Here is a 17,307-nt window from a genome sequence, read left to right on the forward strand (position 1 = left end):
AAAAATAAATAAAATCTATTAAAAGATGTGTGAAGGAATCAATCATCTTTCTGTAGTCAGTACTGTGGCTTGTTGGCTGAGAATTTTGACTGCTTATAAAATATGAGATCGGATTTTTCCACAATAGGAGACTTAGTGAGCTGGTGACTGGATAAAGAGCTCTGTGCTTCATCACTACCACGAGGGGAAATAGAAGACGAAGGAAGGGTAGGGATGCAGATGAACACCAGCACCGGACAACACTGGACAAGGACTGCTGAGGACTTTGGGATCGGGTTTGCCTTGAATATGTGTGATTGTTAGCTTTGAATATCAACTAGTCACGCTGTAGAGTCAACTGGGAAGGGAGTGGCAATGGCGAGTTGTCTAGACTATGTCAGCCTGTGGCGGCGCCTCTGAGCTGTTTTCTCTGTTGGGTTGACTGAGATGGGAAGAGTGACCTGGAAGGTGGATAGCACCATTTTACGGACTGGACCCTGGAGTGAATGAACAGTATAGAATGTGCCGAGCCTCACCCTGCATGCGCTAATTCGTTGCTCTCTGCTCTTGATTACAGATGAAATATGACCAGCTGCTTCAACTTCCTGTCACCTTGACTTCCCCACAACAATGTGCTGTGACCTGGAATTGTGTGTCAGAATAAACCCTTCCCTCCTCAAATTGCCATAGTCAGGAATATTGTCACAGCAAGAAGTAGCTAATAGAAGATCCCAAATTTCGGGCAGGAGATACAAAGTCACGACACGGTCCTCTATATTCATCATGTCATTTCCTGCAGAAGAGGGGTCTTCTGTCTGATTGACAGCCCATGCTGATGCTCCACTTATCTAGATACCGTTTCCTGCAGTGTTACCAGAATGCCACCACCCATCGGATCCTATCACTGGTGATCTTGCTTTCCTTTGCTGCTCTGCTGGGTGGGAGTTCTTGCACGCACATTTAGAGACAGGCTCATTGAAAGGGGAGTTTCCCTGACTTCATGACATGAACTTTTAAAGTCATCTTATTCCCATCCTAAGCATTCTGCAAGAGCGTAATCACCACTGGGAACATGTGCATTTTAAGCATAATGACAATTAATGTGAGATTTTTGTGGTTGGACTGGAAGAGAATGTAGTGATGGTGACCGTCGGTGCAGTAGGCCATGTCCTCATCCTCATAGTTTTATGATTATGTTCTGTTAGGAACTAGTTTGAGGGTTTCTAGATGTCAGGAGATGGCTAACATTCTGAAAAATAAATGTTTCCCGTAGGGAATTCTTTCTTGGTAGAAATCTTAAAAATACACTCATAGGAGCCAGGGGTGAGGATGAGGCGGGTTGAGGGAAAAGGGAAGTTTTATCTCAGGGCAGATGACATCTCTATAGCCCCAGTTTCTTCATCTGTGAAATAGAGTCTTCAGTACCTGGAGTTTTTCATGGACCATTTTATTAAAACATCCACACAAACACAGAAGACAGAGAGATACATATGAGTAACCAAAATAGAAATTCATCAAATTGGAAAATACAGAAAAGCAATGTTCAGAGGACAGGTGGAAATTTTGAATTTATTTCTGTAAATATATATATATATATGTATATATGTATATATATATCACATAGGTTATATGTAAACAATATATCATATATCCATCTAATCTCTCTTAAGTTTCTTGTCTAAAGTCAGGAAGTTTAAACCAATGTCTTGGAATCTTTCCCTGCTTTTAGGTTTTAAAGGCCCTTGAAAGGGTAAGCATGAGAGAAAGACTTTCAGATACACAGATACACATATTACCCACTCCTCTTTTCTCTTGTTCCTAAACTCTCCTCACAAGTCCTAAAGTCTAGAGCTCATTTCTATTGGTTTTGAAACTGAGACTTCTGAGAAATAATAGATTCTTAGCCTGAACTAGCTATAGATTCTTAGCCTGAACTAGCTATTCCCTACGATCAGATCGGTGACTATCGCAATGGTCATCAGAGCCTTCATCCAGTAACTGATGGAAACAGATTCAGACCCAAAGCTAAACATTAGGTTGAGCCCAGGGAATCCTGCTGAAGAGAGGGAGGAAGGATTGTAGGAGCCTTAGGGGTCAAGGACATCACAACTCCTCCACCCCTGACATAAACAACTAACCTGGCTCATAGGAACTCACAGAGTCTGTCTGGATCAACAACCAGGGAGCCTGCACAGGACCAACCAAGGTCCTCTACATATATGTGACAGCTGTATACTTTAGTCTACTTGTGGGACCCCTAGCAGTGGGAGTAGGGACTGTCTCTAACTTTTGACTCACTCTTGGTAACCTATTCTTCATATTAGATCGCCTTGGCCTTAATACAAGGGGAGGTGCTTAGTCTTACCACAACTGAATATGCCATGCTTTGTTGATACTCTTGGGAGGCCTGCCACTTTCTGAACTGAAACAGAGGAGGGGTCTATGGGGGGGTCAGGAAAGAGGTGGGGGAAGGGAATAAGGGAGGGGAGGAAGGGGAATCTATGGTTGTAATGTAAAATAATTTATTGAATAAATAAATAAAACTGTAATAAGTTTTAAAGAATTTTTTTCACTCTGAGACCATAGTAATCTGACCCAAGGTATACTGACACTAATCAGAAAATGCATTTCTCCAGTGGCTGTGAAGTATCTCAGAAAAAAATATTGAAACTTGTGAGTAAGATCTTCCCCTGAATTCTCCCTGACCCCCAATGACTTGATTTGAACCAGTGAGCACGTATTTGTTTGTTTGTTGTTATTTAAAGACATAGTATAACTGGTGCTAATAATGGCATTGAGCATCCATCTATGTTGAAAATTGCTAAATCTCCCATTTTCCAGTGTCCCCCCTAGGTAGGTGGCAGCCGCAGAAGCCAGTGAGCAGTATTCCTCCTCCATCTCTGCTTCAGTTTATGCCTGGAGGGCCTGCTGCAGCTCCTCTTGGTAGTGACTGTAACCTGCACAATGAAACAAACCCTTTCTTCTCCAAGGTGCTTTTGGTCATGGTGTTTATCACAGCAGCTTGAAGCAAATTATAACAGAAACTAAGTTAGAGAAGCTAAGTTATGTATGATGGTTTTCTTTTGCTTTAAGTGAATAATACCTTCTTAGTTTCGATTCCTGTAAAGACAATGACTTTGCAGCTTAACTTCATTTAACAAGTGGAAGCTGAGCACCAACCAGCCTTGTACTAAATAAACACTGAGCCCCATCTTGATAGCCTAGGCCAATAAATGGCCATCTCTTCCTCAAGAGCAGGGACTAGATCATCTCAATGCTTTCTGGGGAGCGAGCTAGCTCAGGATGCTCTAGGAACCCGCTGGGGTACCTACTGTAGCCTGATTTCACCCAAGTGGCTGTGCACATGTGCATGTGTGTTTCTCGTGGTATAAAGTTTCAGACATGTCTGCTGGAGAGACGGAGATGATTATTAGAAATGGAAACAGAGCTAAGCACTTGACAGAAGGAGATGAACAAATATTTGAAAGAAATGACAGAACTTTGGTTTCCTTGTGCAGTCTAGACTCCTGTTCATCGGTGCACCTTAATGACATATATTAATGAACGAATCAGGAGTGTGGCATTTGCTATGCCAGGAAAATCATTTTATTGAAAGAGTGAGCAGCACATGACAAAGGCATCGGTGAGGATTTGAACTGCCTGAATCATACGGGCTTAAGATGGGCTTGTCCAGCCCATTCTGGAGATCTCCGAAAGGCATTTACCATCCGTGATGATGCCTGCTGATACAGATATCTGCAAATTTGGCTTAGAGCAGGAATAACAATGTTCTTATTCCACATTGGATCCAAGTTGCAGGCTGTTGAATTGTTGTCACCTTTGGGGGAAAAACATATTTTTTTTCAATTTGATTAAAAGCCCAAAGAGGTGTGTAGGTGATGGCGTATCCTTGGTGAGGTTGCCAGGAGCTCAGCAGCAGGTGTTGCAAGGGGAGGTCCTGCAGGTGGTGCGGCAGGGGGCAGGCTGGCAGCAGGGGGGCCTGCAGCACGGAGCCTGCACAGAGATGGGCTGGCAGCAGGTGGAGGCCCAGCAGCAGGGTCTGCAGACCACAGCTGTGCAGGAGGTGGGGCAGCAGGTGATGGGGCGGCAGCAGCCCTGCTGCAGGCTGCAGGGGTCACAGCAGATGGGGCGGCGGCAGGGCTCGCAGATGGGCCTGGTGAAGTGGGGCACGCAGGTCACAGGGCGGCACACTGTGGTCTGGCAGGACACTGGGCGGCAGCAGCAGGGGTCGCGGCAGCAGCAGGGCTGGCAGCAGCCTCCACAGCTCTGGGAGGAGAAGGAGCCACAGCAGGTCATGGTGGGTGTCTGGGCTGGAGTAGGGCTGAGGAGTGGAGAGCAGTTGGGTGTTCTCAGGTGTGATGTGCCCTCTGGGTCGGGTCCCTTTATATACCTGGCCAGTGCTGATGACCCCCAGGCACATGAGCATTCTTGTAAATCCTCTGGCCAATTAATAGTTAGTGCTGACTAATGGTATTTTTGTCCCCCTCCATACATATCATGCACATACATCACAGATACTCCTTTGTTTTCTTTTGTGGTTTACTGTTACTGCATCTGCACTCTGGATTCAATTATGATGAGTTTGAAATATTTCTAAGTCATCAAAGAGGAAAGAATTTGTTTTCTAAAGCAGATATGATCTAACCACTCTCTCCTTGGCTCTGACATCATCATTTTGCCTTCAAAGACTCGCTGGGTTACCACCCAAGCTGTGACTTACCTTAGCACACACATGAGAGCAGTAGATTAATATTGCCTCTGTAAACAGACCAATCCTCCCCTGCTTCCCAGAGAACTCCCAGCATGCTTCTCTGGCAGATGTATGGTTTTACATGTGATGAAGGACCACATGGGCATTTTCAGCCTGTCACACTGGTTTGGTCACTCTCTCTGGATGAGGATCAGGGCTTTCCAGTCCTGGCTGTTGTTTTCTTATTAACCTGATGTGCCCTGCTTGTCCTTAGAACCTGAACTCAACTTCCACCTCGATCATAAAACCTGCTTCAAAGATTCCTTGCGATTTTTATCTTTGGGATTTATTTAGAATTAGTCATTGCCTGTGTAGAATCCAGAAAAGGATCGTGGGCCATCTATAGGCCTGTCCCTTTCCTCATTTTTGGTTGTAGGGTTTGCTGAGGTCACACGATGAAGTTGCAGTGTGAGGTCTGAGCCCTGAGTCCTCTCTTGTTTACTGATGTAAATAGTTTCTGCCCTGAGGTTCATGCTTATTGTTTCATAAGCTGTGATTTTATCCAAGTAAGTAGGGAATTTCATTTTATGTTTATTCAGGGTTGATAACTCATCCCATTGGTGGGATGGGGAATCTTTTGACCACAGAAACACATAACTTTTGGGCAAGGACCAAGACCGGAAGGTTCTCCTCTGCAGGTCGTCAAAGGACAACCTTTTGTTGGCACACTTGTTTCCCAGATTTTAGCCTGATTTAGCAAATGGTGGGAAATAGGACAAACAACTTTCAAAATCTTCCACAAGAGCCAGCAAGATGGGCCAGCCATAAAGGTGCCAGCCTCAAAGCCTGAGGACCAAAGTTCCAGACTCCCAGGGCCCACAGATGTGAGCCCTGTTTCACCTTGACTAAAGGTCAGAGAGTTTGAGTTTATTCTTGCTCTTTCAAAGTTGTTGACAACAGGTGTGGCTACAAATAAGAGATCCTGACCTAGGGTGTGGTTAGTTAGTGTTTTGAGTATAGAGGTGGATTCACTCCACCTTGACCAAATGTCAGAGAATTCAGATCTATTCCTGCTCCTTCAAGGAGATTGACAGGAGGTTCCAGGGAGTAACTACCTGCAGGATACTTAGCGTATTCCTTATATCATGTTAGTGAAATCTGTTGCCTCCCTTTTGGAGTGAAATATATAAGCATGTGGAAAATTAATACAGGCGATTTCAGTATTCACTGTATTTCCCTCCTGGTGCTGTTCTGATTTTCTGTTTTTTATATTTCTCTCATATCTCTGTTCTTTTTGCTTAATAATTCTAATCCTCATACTCCTACCCTGGAACATGTGAACACCATCGAGGCTAGACCCTAATAAATGTCACCCCAACATGTGGCTTACGATACCAGACCTAGGACCCACAAGGTGGAAAAAGTGACCCCACTCCGACAGTTATCTTCTGACTTTCATGCTCTGGCGCGTGCGCGCACACACACACACACACACACACACACACCAAGTATGCATGTGGTAAGTATTAAAAAATAAAAGCAATCTGACTCAAATGCTCTTTAAATGTCATTTATCCTGAAATTACTCTTAGGTTTTAATGGTGAGGAATGAATTTTGTTGACGTCATGAGGAAATTAACTCTATTGCACAGGAGAGATATTATGGAAACATCGCTGTGAGTTTTCTCAAATTCATTATGTCTGTCTTTTCCTTGTGCAATCATTTCCTCTCAGTTCCTTGGCACTACTTAATGATCTGGTAGAAGGAAACTAGTCCCCAGTGTGTTTACAAACAACCTTTTTATTTATGACCAGCTTCTGTGGACATTTTGCTAAGTCTTTCTTAGTCATTTGAATTGGTGATTCACATCCTAAGACTGTAGGAAATCCCATTTCCTTTTGTAACATGTTTTTATTAAAAAGCATCTACTCTAAGAACAGCTTATCGTAGTCACCTTCTTGAACGTACTCCATTTGCTGGTGTTATGTTTCAGCTGCTGTTTTCCTGCCTACCACATGAGAGCTTTTAAGTTACCCTTTCTTGAATGCTCGCTCTGTTCCATGGATTGAAACAGTTATTTTAATAGCTGATTGGCTACCATGCTAATCAATGGAGGTGCCTGTTATTACCTCCACCCTAAAGGTGTAACCTGAAGCTTAGAGAAGCCAACTCATTTGTTGAAGGTCACACAGCTGTTTACTACTAGAGTCTGGACATGAAGTCAGATATATCTCAGTGGTTAATGTTTAAACAAAGATGCTTCCAAATGAATAGAACCATCCTATAATTTAACATTAATATGTTGACTTTACGCTGTCCTTATAAGCTTAGTTTTATCTATTAACCTTCAAATTTGTGACTCCAAAATTTATTAAAACTCAAAATATAACCAGCCCCGGCATGTATTCTTGGGTATTGCTTAATTTTTATTACCTGTGGAAAACCATCTTCCCGTCTTTGTATACTGACAGGCATGCTAAATTAGTTTATTATTCCTAGGATTGAGCTAGTTACATTCAACAGTGCGGTATAACAAGCAGCCATGAACTCTCATCAACTGTAATAATAAGTGATTATTTCCTGGTTTGGGTGGTTTAAAACTGGGAATGACTTCTAGTCCCAGGTTAGTGTGGGACTTTCAGAACTGGGGGGAGACATATTTGAGAAACGAAATTGTGTATTTTCTAGATCCATAATTTTATAGTGATCGTACCTGAGTATAAATGACACATCTTTACATTTCAGAAGTATTTGTTGTCTGCCAGGCAGTGGTGTCACACGCATTTAATCCCAGTTCTTGGGAGGCTGAGGCTGTGAGTTACAGGTCAGCCTGGTCTACAGAGTGTATTCCAGGACAGCTGGGGCTACACAGAGAAACCCTATCTCAAAAAATAAAAAACAAAACAAACCAACCAAATGTACAAACAAAAAAACAAAACCCACCACCATCACCAAAACCCAACCAAACAAAAATGTCTTTGTTGATTATTTGAAGTTAAAATTTAATGAGTTGTTTTATATTTTAGGTGCCAGCCATACTTAGCAGAGAGAAACCCACAGCCACCTGTCAAGTCTTTGGATGGGAGGTGAAAGAGGGAAGAGTTAATGTCAATGATGGGTAATCTGATGAAGTTGAAAATCAACTACTTCAGTGATCTCTGCCTGATGTCTAGGCAATGCCTTTTAGGAAGTGGGATTATGGCCTTTGTTCGTGTAAGTAATGTCTTCTCTCTTGTTCCCTCTTGTTCCAGGCAGCCAAGAATTATCAGTTACTAAGAGAAGTTCACACTGTCTATCTCCTGTTAGTTTGTATTTATTTGTGACCCAAAAGACAAAAGAAAACACAAAATATTAGGAAGAGCTCAGTTTTATGAAAGTGGAAGAAAAGTAAACCCTGTGTTTAGGTGGAGATCCAAAAGCTACCGTGGGTTTCAATCCAACTTCAAATGGTGGTAACGTCAGGATCCAAACAAAACGAAGACATCCATTTGTCTCAGGTCAGGGAGCTCCTAGCAAACTGGAAACCTTCTGGAGAAAGACTATTGGCCAGCCATTTCCTCACTCAACGTGTCATTATTTATTATGATTTAACAGTCTGGAGGTTTTGATCCCTATAGGAGTTTCAAACTCCTTAATTGTAGAACTTCCCTTATTGGGTTACTTTTTATTAACAACGAATTGCTGATCTCAGTTATGTCTAAATTGTAGGGGGTACCCTCTAGTTAATGTGTTTGGTGTTACAGCGATGGACACAAAGTCAGCCCTTTATCTACAGGAAGCCACACAGGTTACATAGGTGGCAGTGGAAATGGTAGCACCCAAGGCTATGGCTTGGCCACTCCTTAGTGAAATCCCTTTGTTGGGAGAAAAGGGCCACCACTAACCCATAGTAGCAGCTGAGCTCTGGCGGGAGTCATTTGTCATCTTAGTCACCCGAGTCATCTCAGACAAACAGATAGTCTCCATTTTCTGGCCTTGCCAGCATGCCAGCTCTGCTAAATCCCTTACCCGCCAGACTCCTTTTAGCTTCTCTTAGAACATTTCAAGTTATCATTTGTGGATTAAGGAAGCAGAGAAGATAGTGAAATTTTTATGCTTCTTCATGATTATTTTTGTATCACATCACATCCTCAGTGTGTGGGACAGTCAATATTCTAACTTACAAGAAGTTTCTACCTCCCATGACCAGCAGGTCTCAGGTGCTCAGATCCCTAGGCTGTCTGGAACACTCGCTTTCCCCATCTCTTTTCTCTTAAATACGAAAAGGGTTTGATGCCTGTGATCCTTCCTCAACAAACAACCTTGGCCACAATTTTCTGATTATAACTCGTATAAGTGAGGATCCAACTCATCCACACAAAGAGTTGCTATTACTTAATCAAATAAGCAAGACAGTAAGGAAAGGACTCATGGGGCTGGCTTCAGTTTAGCGTAGATTTAGCTGCCTGAGTGCCAGCTGGCCGGAGGGGTTTCATCTGCGGTGGTTTAACAACTTGCAGTGACCAATAGAACATGGTAGAAGTGGTGTTATTTGAGGTATGGGACTTGAGTCTCAGATGTTGACATTTCATCTTTTCTCTCTGGAACAGCTGCAACACGCTACAAAGAAGCTCAGGAAAGTCCATGAGGAGAAGAAAGGACAAGCTCCCAGCTGACAAATGATTTGTATGTGTGTCCCTCAAGGGCCCACGTGTGAAGAAGAAAGAAGAAAAGCCTTTAAAAGGCTCAAGAGTTAGGACTTGGTCCCCAGGTATGATGCTCTACTAAAGGGTAATTGGCCTGTGAGAGGAGTAACTGCACCACAGGCCATCTTAGCTAAAGTTTCTACTGCTGTGCAGAGACACCATGACCACAGAAACTCTTATAAAGAAAACCATTTAATTGGGGCTGGCTTATAGCTCGGAGGCTTAGTCCATTATGTCATCATGGCAGGAAGCATGACAGCATGTAGGCAGACATGGTGCTGGAAAAGAAGCTGAGAGTTCTACGTCTGGATCATCAGGCAGCAGGAAGAGAATGACACTGGGCCTGGCTTGAGTTTTTGAGACCTGGTAGCTCCTCGCCAGTGACACTTCCTTCAACAAGATCACACTTCCTAATAGTGCCACTCTCTCTGAACTCATGAGGACCATTTTTCAAACCCACCACACTGGGTTAATTCATTGATGAGCTTCGTGGCTTAAGGAGCTATTAGAACTGGGCCTGGTTGGATAGCTGTACACCACCACACATGGTTATGACCTAGTTATTAAACTCCTCAAAAAGAGGAAATGAGTTTAGGAATTCCGGTCTTGAAGGGAATGTGTCTGTTAGAATATTGAGAGTGAAAATGCCTGGGATACAAAGACCCCAAGAGACTGCAATCTGAAACATTGCTCACTATCTAGGTCAGTCATGTGTCCATAACAATACAACAAAATATGAATTTCTTCACAGCAGGACTCAATGAGTAAAATCACAAAATGCAGCTCATTTTGTAATTATATTTTTGAAATGCTGCTAAAATAAGTAAGTCGAGGACATTACTTTTATATTACTTAATCAATTACTTAAATTGAGACACGACCTTGCTGTGTAGTGCTGGGTGGCCTAACACTCACTATGTAGCCAAGTTGCCTTAAATTTATTATGATTCTTCTGTCTCAGCTTTCCTGAGTACTGTAATTACAGATATTTACCACCACACCTGGATGATTAAACTCTTAAAAGAAAATTTTCTTGAATTCATTTCCTTTTTCCCCCTTAGAAATTTGCTTTTACCTTCTTCTACAAAATAGAACTGATGGGATTAAATGTACAATGTATTAAGGGTATAAATATTTTAATCAAGAACAAGGATGTTAGAATTTTCCTAAATTTGAATATTAGAACCCACACATATAGACACATTGTCTTAGTGAGAACTTTTTATCACTGTGAAGGAATACCATGATGACGGTAATTCTTATAAACGAAACCATTTAATTGGGTTGGTTTGCTTACAGTTTCAGAGATCCAAGTCTATTACCATCATGACAGTGAGCATGATGGTGTGCAGGCAGATATGGTGTTGGGGTAATAGCTGAGAGTCCTACATCTTATAGGCAACGGGAACTTGACCGAGTGTGAGGGCCCACAGATATGAGCCTGTTCCACCTGGATTATAGGTTGGAGAGTTTGAGCTTAATTTTGCTCTTTCAAAGTTGTTGATAATAGGTGTGGCTACAAACAAGAGATCCCGACCTAGGGTGTGGTTAATTAGTATTTTGAGTGTAGATGTGAATCCGCTTTACCTAGACCAAAGGTCAAAGAATTCAAGTCTATTCCTTATATCAAGTTAATGAAGTCTGTTGCCTCTCCCTCCCCTTTTGGAGTGAAGTATATAAGCATGTGGAAAATAAATGTTGGCGGTTCAGTATTCACTGAATTACCCTCCCAGTGTTGGCCTGTTTCTGTCTCTTATTTCTCTTATATTTCTCTTCGTTGAGACTTGTCCCCGACAACTGAGATTCTGGGTGGTATCTTGAGCATAGGAAACCTCAGAATCTGCCCCTGCTGTGACACACTTCCTCCAACAAGGCCACACTCACTCCAACAAGCCACACCTCCTAATAGCGCCACTCCCTGTAAGATTATGGGAGCCAATTACATTCAAACTGGCACACACACACGAACACAAACACACACATACCATTTTCATGCCTACATCTCATATAGATGTAAGAATAATTTAAATATGGTTTAAATTTCCAGTGTCTTTATGTGAAATATGAATCATCAATTATTCTGTGAAGATTTGTTTACATTTTATTATATATCTCTCTGTGTGGGTACTTACATTTGAGTATTAGTGCCCGTGGAGACCAGAAGCACCAGATCCTCTGGAGCTAGAGTTAAAAGTAGTTGCAAACTACGTGTGTGTGTGTGTGTGTGTGTGTGTGTGTGTGTGTGTGTGCTAGGAACCAAACTTAGATCCTCTGGAAGAGCAGTAGATATTCTTAACCACACAGCTATGTCTCCAATCCCTTCAATTATTTTTTAAAGATTTATTTTTATCTGAAGTTGTATGTATGTTTGTGTGTCTATGTGTATGTGTGAAGGGGGTGTCTGTGCAGCTTCCTAAAGAGACCCAAGAAGGGCAGGCAGTCCCTGGAGCTGGAGTTGCAGGTGACTGTACACTGCTCAACATGGGTATTGGGAACTAAACTCAGGTCCTATGTAAGAGCAGACATTGCTTTTAATATTCCAGACCTAAGTCCTCAATTGATTACAATGGTTATGGAAGACACAGAGGACAGTACAAATGAATTCTTATATGTAGGAAAGTTTATTAGAAAGATGTGAAATCAAAGGACATAAAAAATTCATTTTAGGGGAAAAATGCAGAATATATCCAAACTCTCAGGTCTGGGGTTGTAAAGTCAATGCTAAGATAAGAGCTGTAGCTAATTTACTAAGAATAATAGTTTAGAGCCATAAAGTTAATCAATTTGGAGAATTATGATAAATTCTTAGCCCATGAAGTAGAAACCAATTTCTACACTCTACTAATATTGGAAGGAAATGGTAGCAAAAGAAAGAATTTAAAGTGAGCCAGGATGTGCTGTCCTATTCTGGGGAGGACACTGGGCTCTGGAATTGTGCAGCCCATCCTGTTAAATGGTGTGAATCAGATTCCATGTGTCCCAAAGTCTCACATGTAAGAATGGTCTAGAGCTGCAGAGGGAGACGAGCCTAGAGCAGGGACCTCAGCAGCAGCAAGGGGTGGCACAGCACATGGGGCGGGGGCAGGTGGAAATGACACAGGTGGGGCGGTAGCAAGTGCTCTGGCAGCAGACCTGACCACAGACTGGACGCAGGCAGCAGCAGGGGCGGCAGCAGGGGCGGCAGCAGGGCTGGCAGCAAGGACTGCAGCAGCTGGAACCACCACAGGAGGGCTGGCAGCAGCTGGAGATGCAGCAGCTCGGTCTGCAGCAGCTGGGCTGGCAGCAGGAGGGTCTGCAACAGCTGGGGCGGCAGCAGGGGCGGCAGCAGCTGGGTCTGCAGCAGCTGGACACACAGCAGCTGGGTCTGCAGCAGCTGGACACACAGCAGCTGGGTCTGCAGCAGCTGGGCTGGCAGCAGCTGGGTCTGCAGCAGCTGGACACACAGCAGCTTGGTCTGCAGCAGCTGGGTCTGCAGCAGCTGGGTCTGCAGCAGCTGGACACACAGCAGCTGGGGCGGCAGCAGCTGGGTCTGCAGCAGCTGGACACACAGCAGCTGGGGCGGCAGCAGCCTTGGCCACAGCCCTCCTCAGAGCAGACAGAGCCACAACAGGAGTTGACCATGGTGTCAGAGGTGGAGGGTGGGTTTTCAGGAGAGTGAAGGTATTGGGTTTGGAAGTCTCCTTGCCCCACACCCCCTTTTATACCTGGCTGAACACCTCATATGACTACATCATCATTTCCTTGTTCGTACTTACCTTCTTGGGAAACTTAATCATTTAATTGCATAGTTGTAATATTTCTAGTTAAATACTCCAAAAGAAAGAAAATAACACATTTTATTTTCCTGGTGGGCTCCCATGTTTGGAACTAAAATGCTAATCACATTTTTTCCATAGTGGGTCACTTTTGACCTTTTTGCAAGTAACTTGTCACAAGACTCTCTGACCTTTTGTTTTCTAAATGTGACACTCCCTCCTATCTGCACTCTGTTCCTTGCCAATCAGGGAAATGTTTTTCTACAAAGTCCAGGATGTCTCTTGCTATCCAGAAGTGTTCTATGTAGATGAGATTTGTGGGGGTGGTTAGCAGGGAAGACTCTTTAGAGGGAGACTGTCCCATCACTCATGGGGACGATGGTGATAGTGTGCGTCCACTGGAGGATCAGGGAGATGTTCAGACCTGATAAAGTTCTAAACTATCAAGTCTTATTTCTGCCTCTTGAGTTAAAGGGCTTGGCAATGGCTCAGCCAATTAGAAATAATAGAAATTCAGAATTTTTTCTTTTTGGTTTTTGAGTCTTTTTTGTTTTTGTATGTCTTCCTGGAGAATGATTAAGAGTGGGAAAATTTTATTCACATTTTAATTATGTTACCTCACAGTAGGTTTTTTTCACTCACAGAGGCAGCAAGAAAAGTTTACAGAGTAGGCACAATGATTTTATTATTTATTGTATGTTTGTGGGTACACACTCTCCATGTGGGTCCTGGGGATGGAATTCAGGTCATCTGGAGTGGCAGCTCATGTCTTTATTTTCTCAGTCACCTTGTTGCTCTGATTATCTTTTTGAGTTTTTAATATTTTGAGTTTTTAACTTTAGCAATATATATGCAAGAGTTTTTGCTGGATATTCTAAGCATTAGAGCAGGGAGACCCTCATGCCTTTCTGTAAGTGGCTGGATAAGACCCAGGCAGAGGAAACCACTTAACATAAAATAAGGAATTTCAATGACTTCCATGAAATATCTAAAATGAAAACATGCAGTACGTGGATGTGCTCCATGTGCCCTCGGTGGGGGATAGTTTGTAAAATGTCACTATGTATCAGACCCTGAGTGAGTCATGGTGTCTTTTTTGTTTTTGTTTTTAATGCAGTTCTGTGAAGTGCTGTGCACTCTTCTTCTGATGGAAGAGCTTCCCAAAACACAGAGAGACTAAAACTAAAAGGTACATCCAAGAGGAGACACAAAGTAAGCTGACCATGCCTCTGAGTACCAAAGGAAGTCTTTGCTGGGCTTCTCTCATCTTTTGGGAAGGCTTCTCATCGGCTCTGCAAACCCTTCCTCATCCATCAAGACTCACTGGAGATGTTTCCTCCTGCATGGTGTCTGTCCTCATAAACGACCCTCTTCACATGTCACGCCCCCTGCATCGTGCTTCTAGCTTAGCACAAAGAGGTTTGTGTGGAGTGAACGGGAGAGTAGGAGCAGGCCATTGAGTATGTTAGAAGAAAGACCCTAAAATGGAAAACAGTCCTCTTCAAGAAAAACACTTATTTGTCTAATCCGTTATTTGGTCAAGTGTTCACACTGCTTATGAGACAGTGTTTGCAGTGGTGTGTCACCAGATAAAAGGCTAGGCGGAGAAAGCTGCAAAAAACTTGCTTAGCAGAGGCAGACTTGTTTTCAGATATTCATTGGTACCCTGCTTAATCCACAAGTCTATAGCTGTAGGGGGGGGGTAGGAAGAAGGCGACAAACCGTGACACCTATTCTCTTTTGCCCCAGGACTTCCCAGTTTTTCTCTTACTGTTGGAAACACTATCAATTAGCCAAAACCATCACTGAACATCCCTTGACTTTTCTCAAGTTTTAAATCGTACAGGACCCCAGACAAAGACTCCACCCCTGAAGGTACAAGAGAGGAATCGGGGAAAGTGGACAGGAGAGGAGAAAAACAATCCCGAGTTTTTGTGTTAATGATGGAGTTATATAGGCTACAGGAGGCAGACTATGGGAAGTGTCTAAGCCTAAGATGCATTAGGCTGCCATGTCAGTCTCCCCAGAATATCTGAGAGAACCAGCTGGGCATTAGTATTAACCATCAAGTCAGTATAATATGAATTTATGAAAACTGATTGACATCTTAGACATAAACAACAGTCCTTCATAAACTATACTTATCATTCTCACAAGAAGTACCAAAATATGTAAATATACATGCCAAGTCACACACTCAGCCTGGATGGCACTAAGTACAGACATTTCTTGATTATATCAAATAATTTAAAAATAAATGATAGCACAAATAATGAGAGAGTGCTGTTTATTTATTATGGGTATGAATGTGTTTAATGAAGCTGTGAAGCATACCAATGGCTCTCGAATGAGATTAGCAATGACTCACGAAGGGGACTTTACTTTTGGTCACAGACTTTTGTGTTGTTTTAAATTTTAAAGACTGTGTGAGAAAGAGAGGTGGGGTTCCTATATAAACTCTATAATTTTCTTCATGGATTACGTACAATGTATTTCTGCCATCATGCTTCTGTTCCTGTTTCTGTCACTGAAAGACTGAATATTCATTTTAATGAATGGTTCCATCTCTCAAGTCATGTATCATGAATGGTTTTGGGAACAGGTGGGAATCTTCAGAAAGCATGCGCTGAGACAGGGAGTAGCATGCTGGAAGTTCATGGAGACATGCTGTGGGAGACAATGGTCATGGAAGGGAAGTGTTGAGTAGGATTGGGTACTGGGAAAAACCAGACTGGAAGGCTACCTCCTGCGCAGGCTTAGTCAGTCTTCTGAGGAGTTCAGAAAATGGAATGGTATGTTTACAATCCCTAAATGGAGGATAGGAATGTGGTTCTTTATCATGCCACCCGGGAAAAGGAGGGCAGGTTCGGGGAAGAATCACCATCTCCAACAACAGCAAAGGGCTTCCCCCAGCCCTCCTTTACATCACCTGTCTGCCTCAGATGTGGTCCCCTAGCCCACTGATGAATGACCTGTTGACGATCTGCCTTCATGAAGTACACACGTGGAGGAAAGGTTTACCACACCTAGCTCTAGAGTAGAACACATGATGACTTCACCCAGCCATGCATTGGCTGTTTGTGTCTCCCTAAAGAGACCGAAAGGTGGTGTGAACTGTGTCCGGTCTTCTCTAATGATTTCTCCTGGTATATAATCAGGGCTGCTCCTTCATTTTAATTCCCCTTTCCCTCCTACAACTACAACGTGATTAATTTACCTGAGACAAAGAAGACGTTTTAGAGAAAACGAGGCAGTAGTTAATGCCATTCCATTTCTGTTGGAGGTTTGACTACCATGCCCTGTTTACTTTTAAGGATAGTGAAAATACAAATCACACTTAGGCAGTCGTGATGGCAAGACTTACGGGTGTAGACTCTGATGTTTCCGGGAGACATGCTCTCACAGCCAACTCCCGGACCCTCTGGCACTTTCCACCCTTTCTTCCGCAATGTTCCCTGAGCCTTAGGTGAGGGAGTGTTTTATAGATCTATCTGTATATCAGGACTGGGCTCCCCAACTCTGCATATTGATTGGTTATGGTTTTCTGTAGTGGACTCAACAGGTTAGATCTAGGAATATATATATATATATATATGTATATGTATATGTATATGTATATGTATATATATACAGTAACAACTGATGAAAAAAGAGGTAGCAGGTTTGAAGGAGAGTAGGGAGGGGTGTCTGGAAGGGTCTGGAATGGGAAATGTTGTGATTAAAATACAATCTCAGAAATAAACTAACTAAATGAAGGAAAAATTACATTAACCCTGGAGGCATATATAAAGTTTTTTTTCTCGTTTTTGTGTTTTAAAATATTCTCTCCCTCCCTCCCTCCCTCCCTCCCTCCCTCCCTCCCTCCCTCCCTCCCCCCCTCCCTCCCTCCCTCCCTCCCCCCATACATTTGCAGTTGCCATAGCATGCATGCAGTCAGAGAACAACATGTGGGAGTCAGTTCTCCCCTCCACAATGTGAGTGCCAGATTTGGAACCCTGATCGTCAGGTTTGTTAATTAGGTGCCTTTATCTGCTGAACCATTTCTCATGCCCCCTGTTTTATTTACAAACTTTTTAATAAATATGCAAAAATCACATTCAATTTTCAGTACCCATGGGGTGGATGTTTATTTTTGTTACGGAGAAATAGCAAAGTATGACAATTTTTGCAAAGACT

At 42.9% G+C, this 17,307-nt stretch overlaps 2 protein-coding genes across 2 annotated transcripts; both read right to left on the reverse strand.

The window, feature by feature from the left end:
- Positions 1-3,909: 3,909 nt before the first annotated feature.
- Positions 3,910-4,296, reverse strand: LOC130877064 (keratin-associated protein 2-1-like). The gene has a single exon (XM_057773970.1). The coding sequence runs from the start codon at positions 4,294-4,296 to the stop codon at positions 3,910-3,912; it is 387 nt and encodes a 128-aa protein (XP_057629953.1).
- An 8,122-nt stretch (positions 4,297-12,418) lies between these two features.
- On the reverse strand, positions 12,419-12,997 carry LOC130878397 (keratin-associated protein 4-12-like). The gene is made up of 2 exons (XM_057776340.1): positions 12,654-12,997; positions 12,419-12,587 (listed from the first exon to the last, which is right to left on the reverse strand). Exons 1-2 carry the CDS (start codon positions 12,995-12,997, stop codon positions 12,419-12,421), a joined length of 513 nt encoding a protein of 170 aa, XP_057632323.1.
- Between the last annotated feature and the right edge of the window lie 4,310 nt (positions 12,998-17,307).

This window comes from Chionomys nivalis, chromosome 7 (assembly GCF_950005125.1).
Source record: "Chionomys nivalis chromosome 7, mChiNiv1.1, whole genome shotgun sequence".
NCBI classification, from domain to species: Eukaryota; Metazoa; Chordata; class Mammalia; order Rodentia; family Cricetidae; genus Chionomys; species Chionomys nivalis.

Bases quoted from the DNA above. Each gene is read 5' to 3' on its own strand.
- LOC130878397 (XM_057776340.1), bottom strand. From the start codon at position 12,997: ATGGTCAACTCCTGTTGTGGCTCTGTCTGCTCTGAGGAGGGCTGTGGC. The intron at 12,588-12,653 runs GCCCAGCTGCTG...TGGTGGTTCCAG, and splicing joins TGCAGACCCTCCTGCTGCCA to CTGCTGCAGTCCTTGCTGCC.
- LOC130877064 (XM_057773970.1), bottom strand. From the start codon at position 4,296: ATGACCTGCTGTGGCTCCTTCTCCTCCCAGAGCTGTGGAGGCTGCTGC.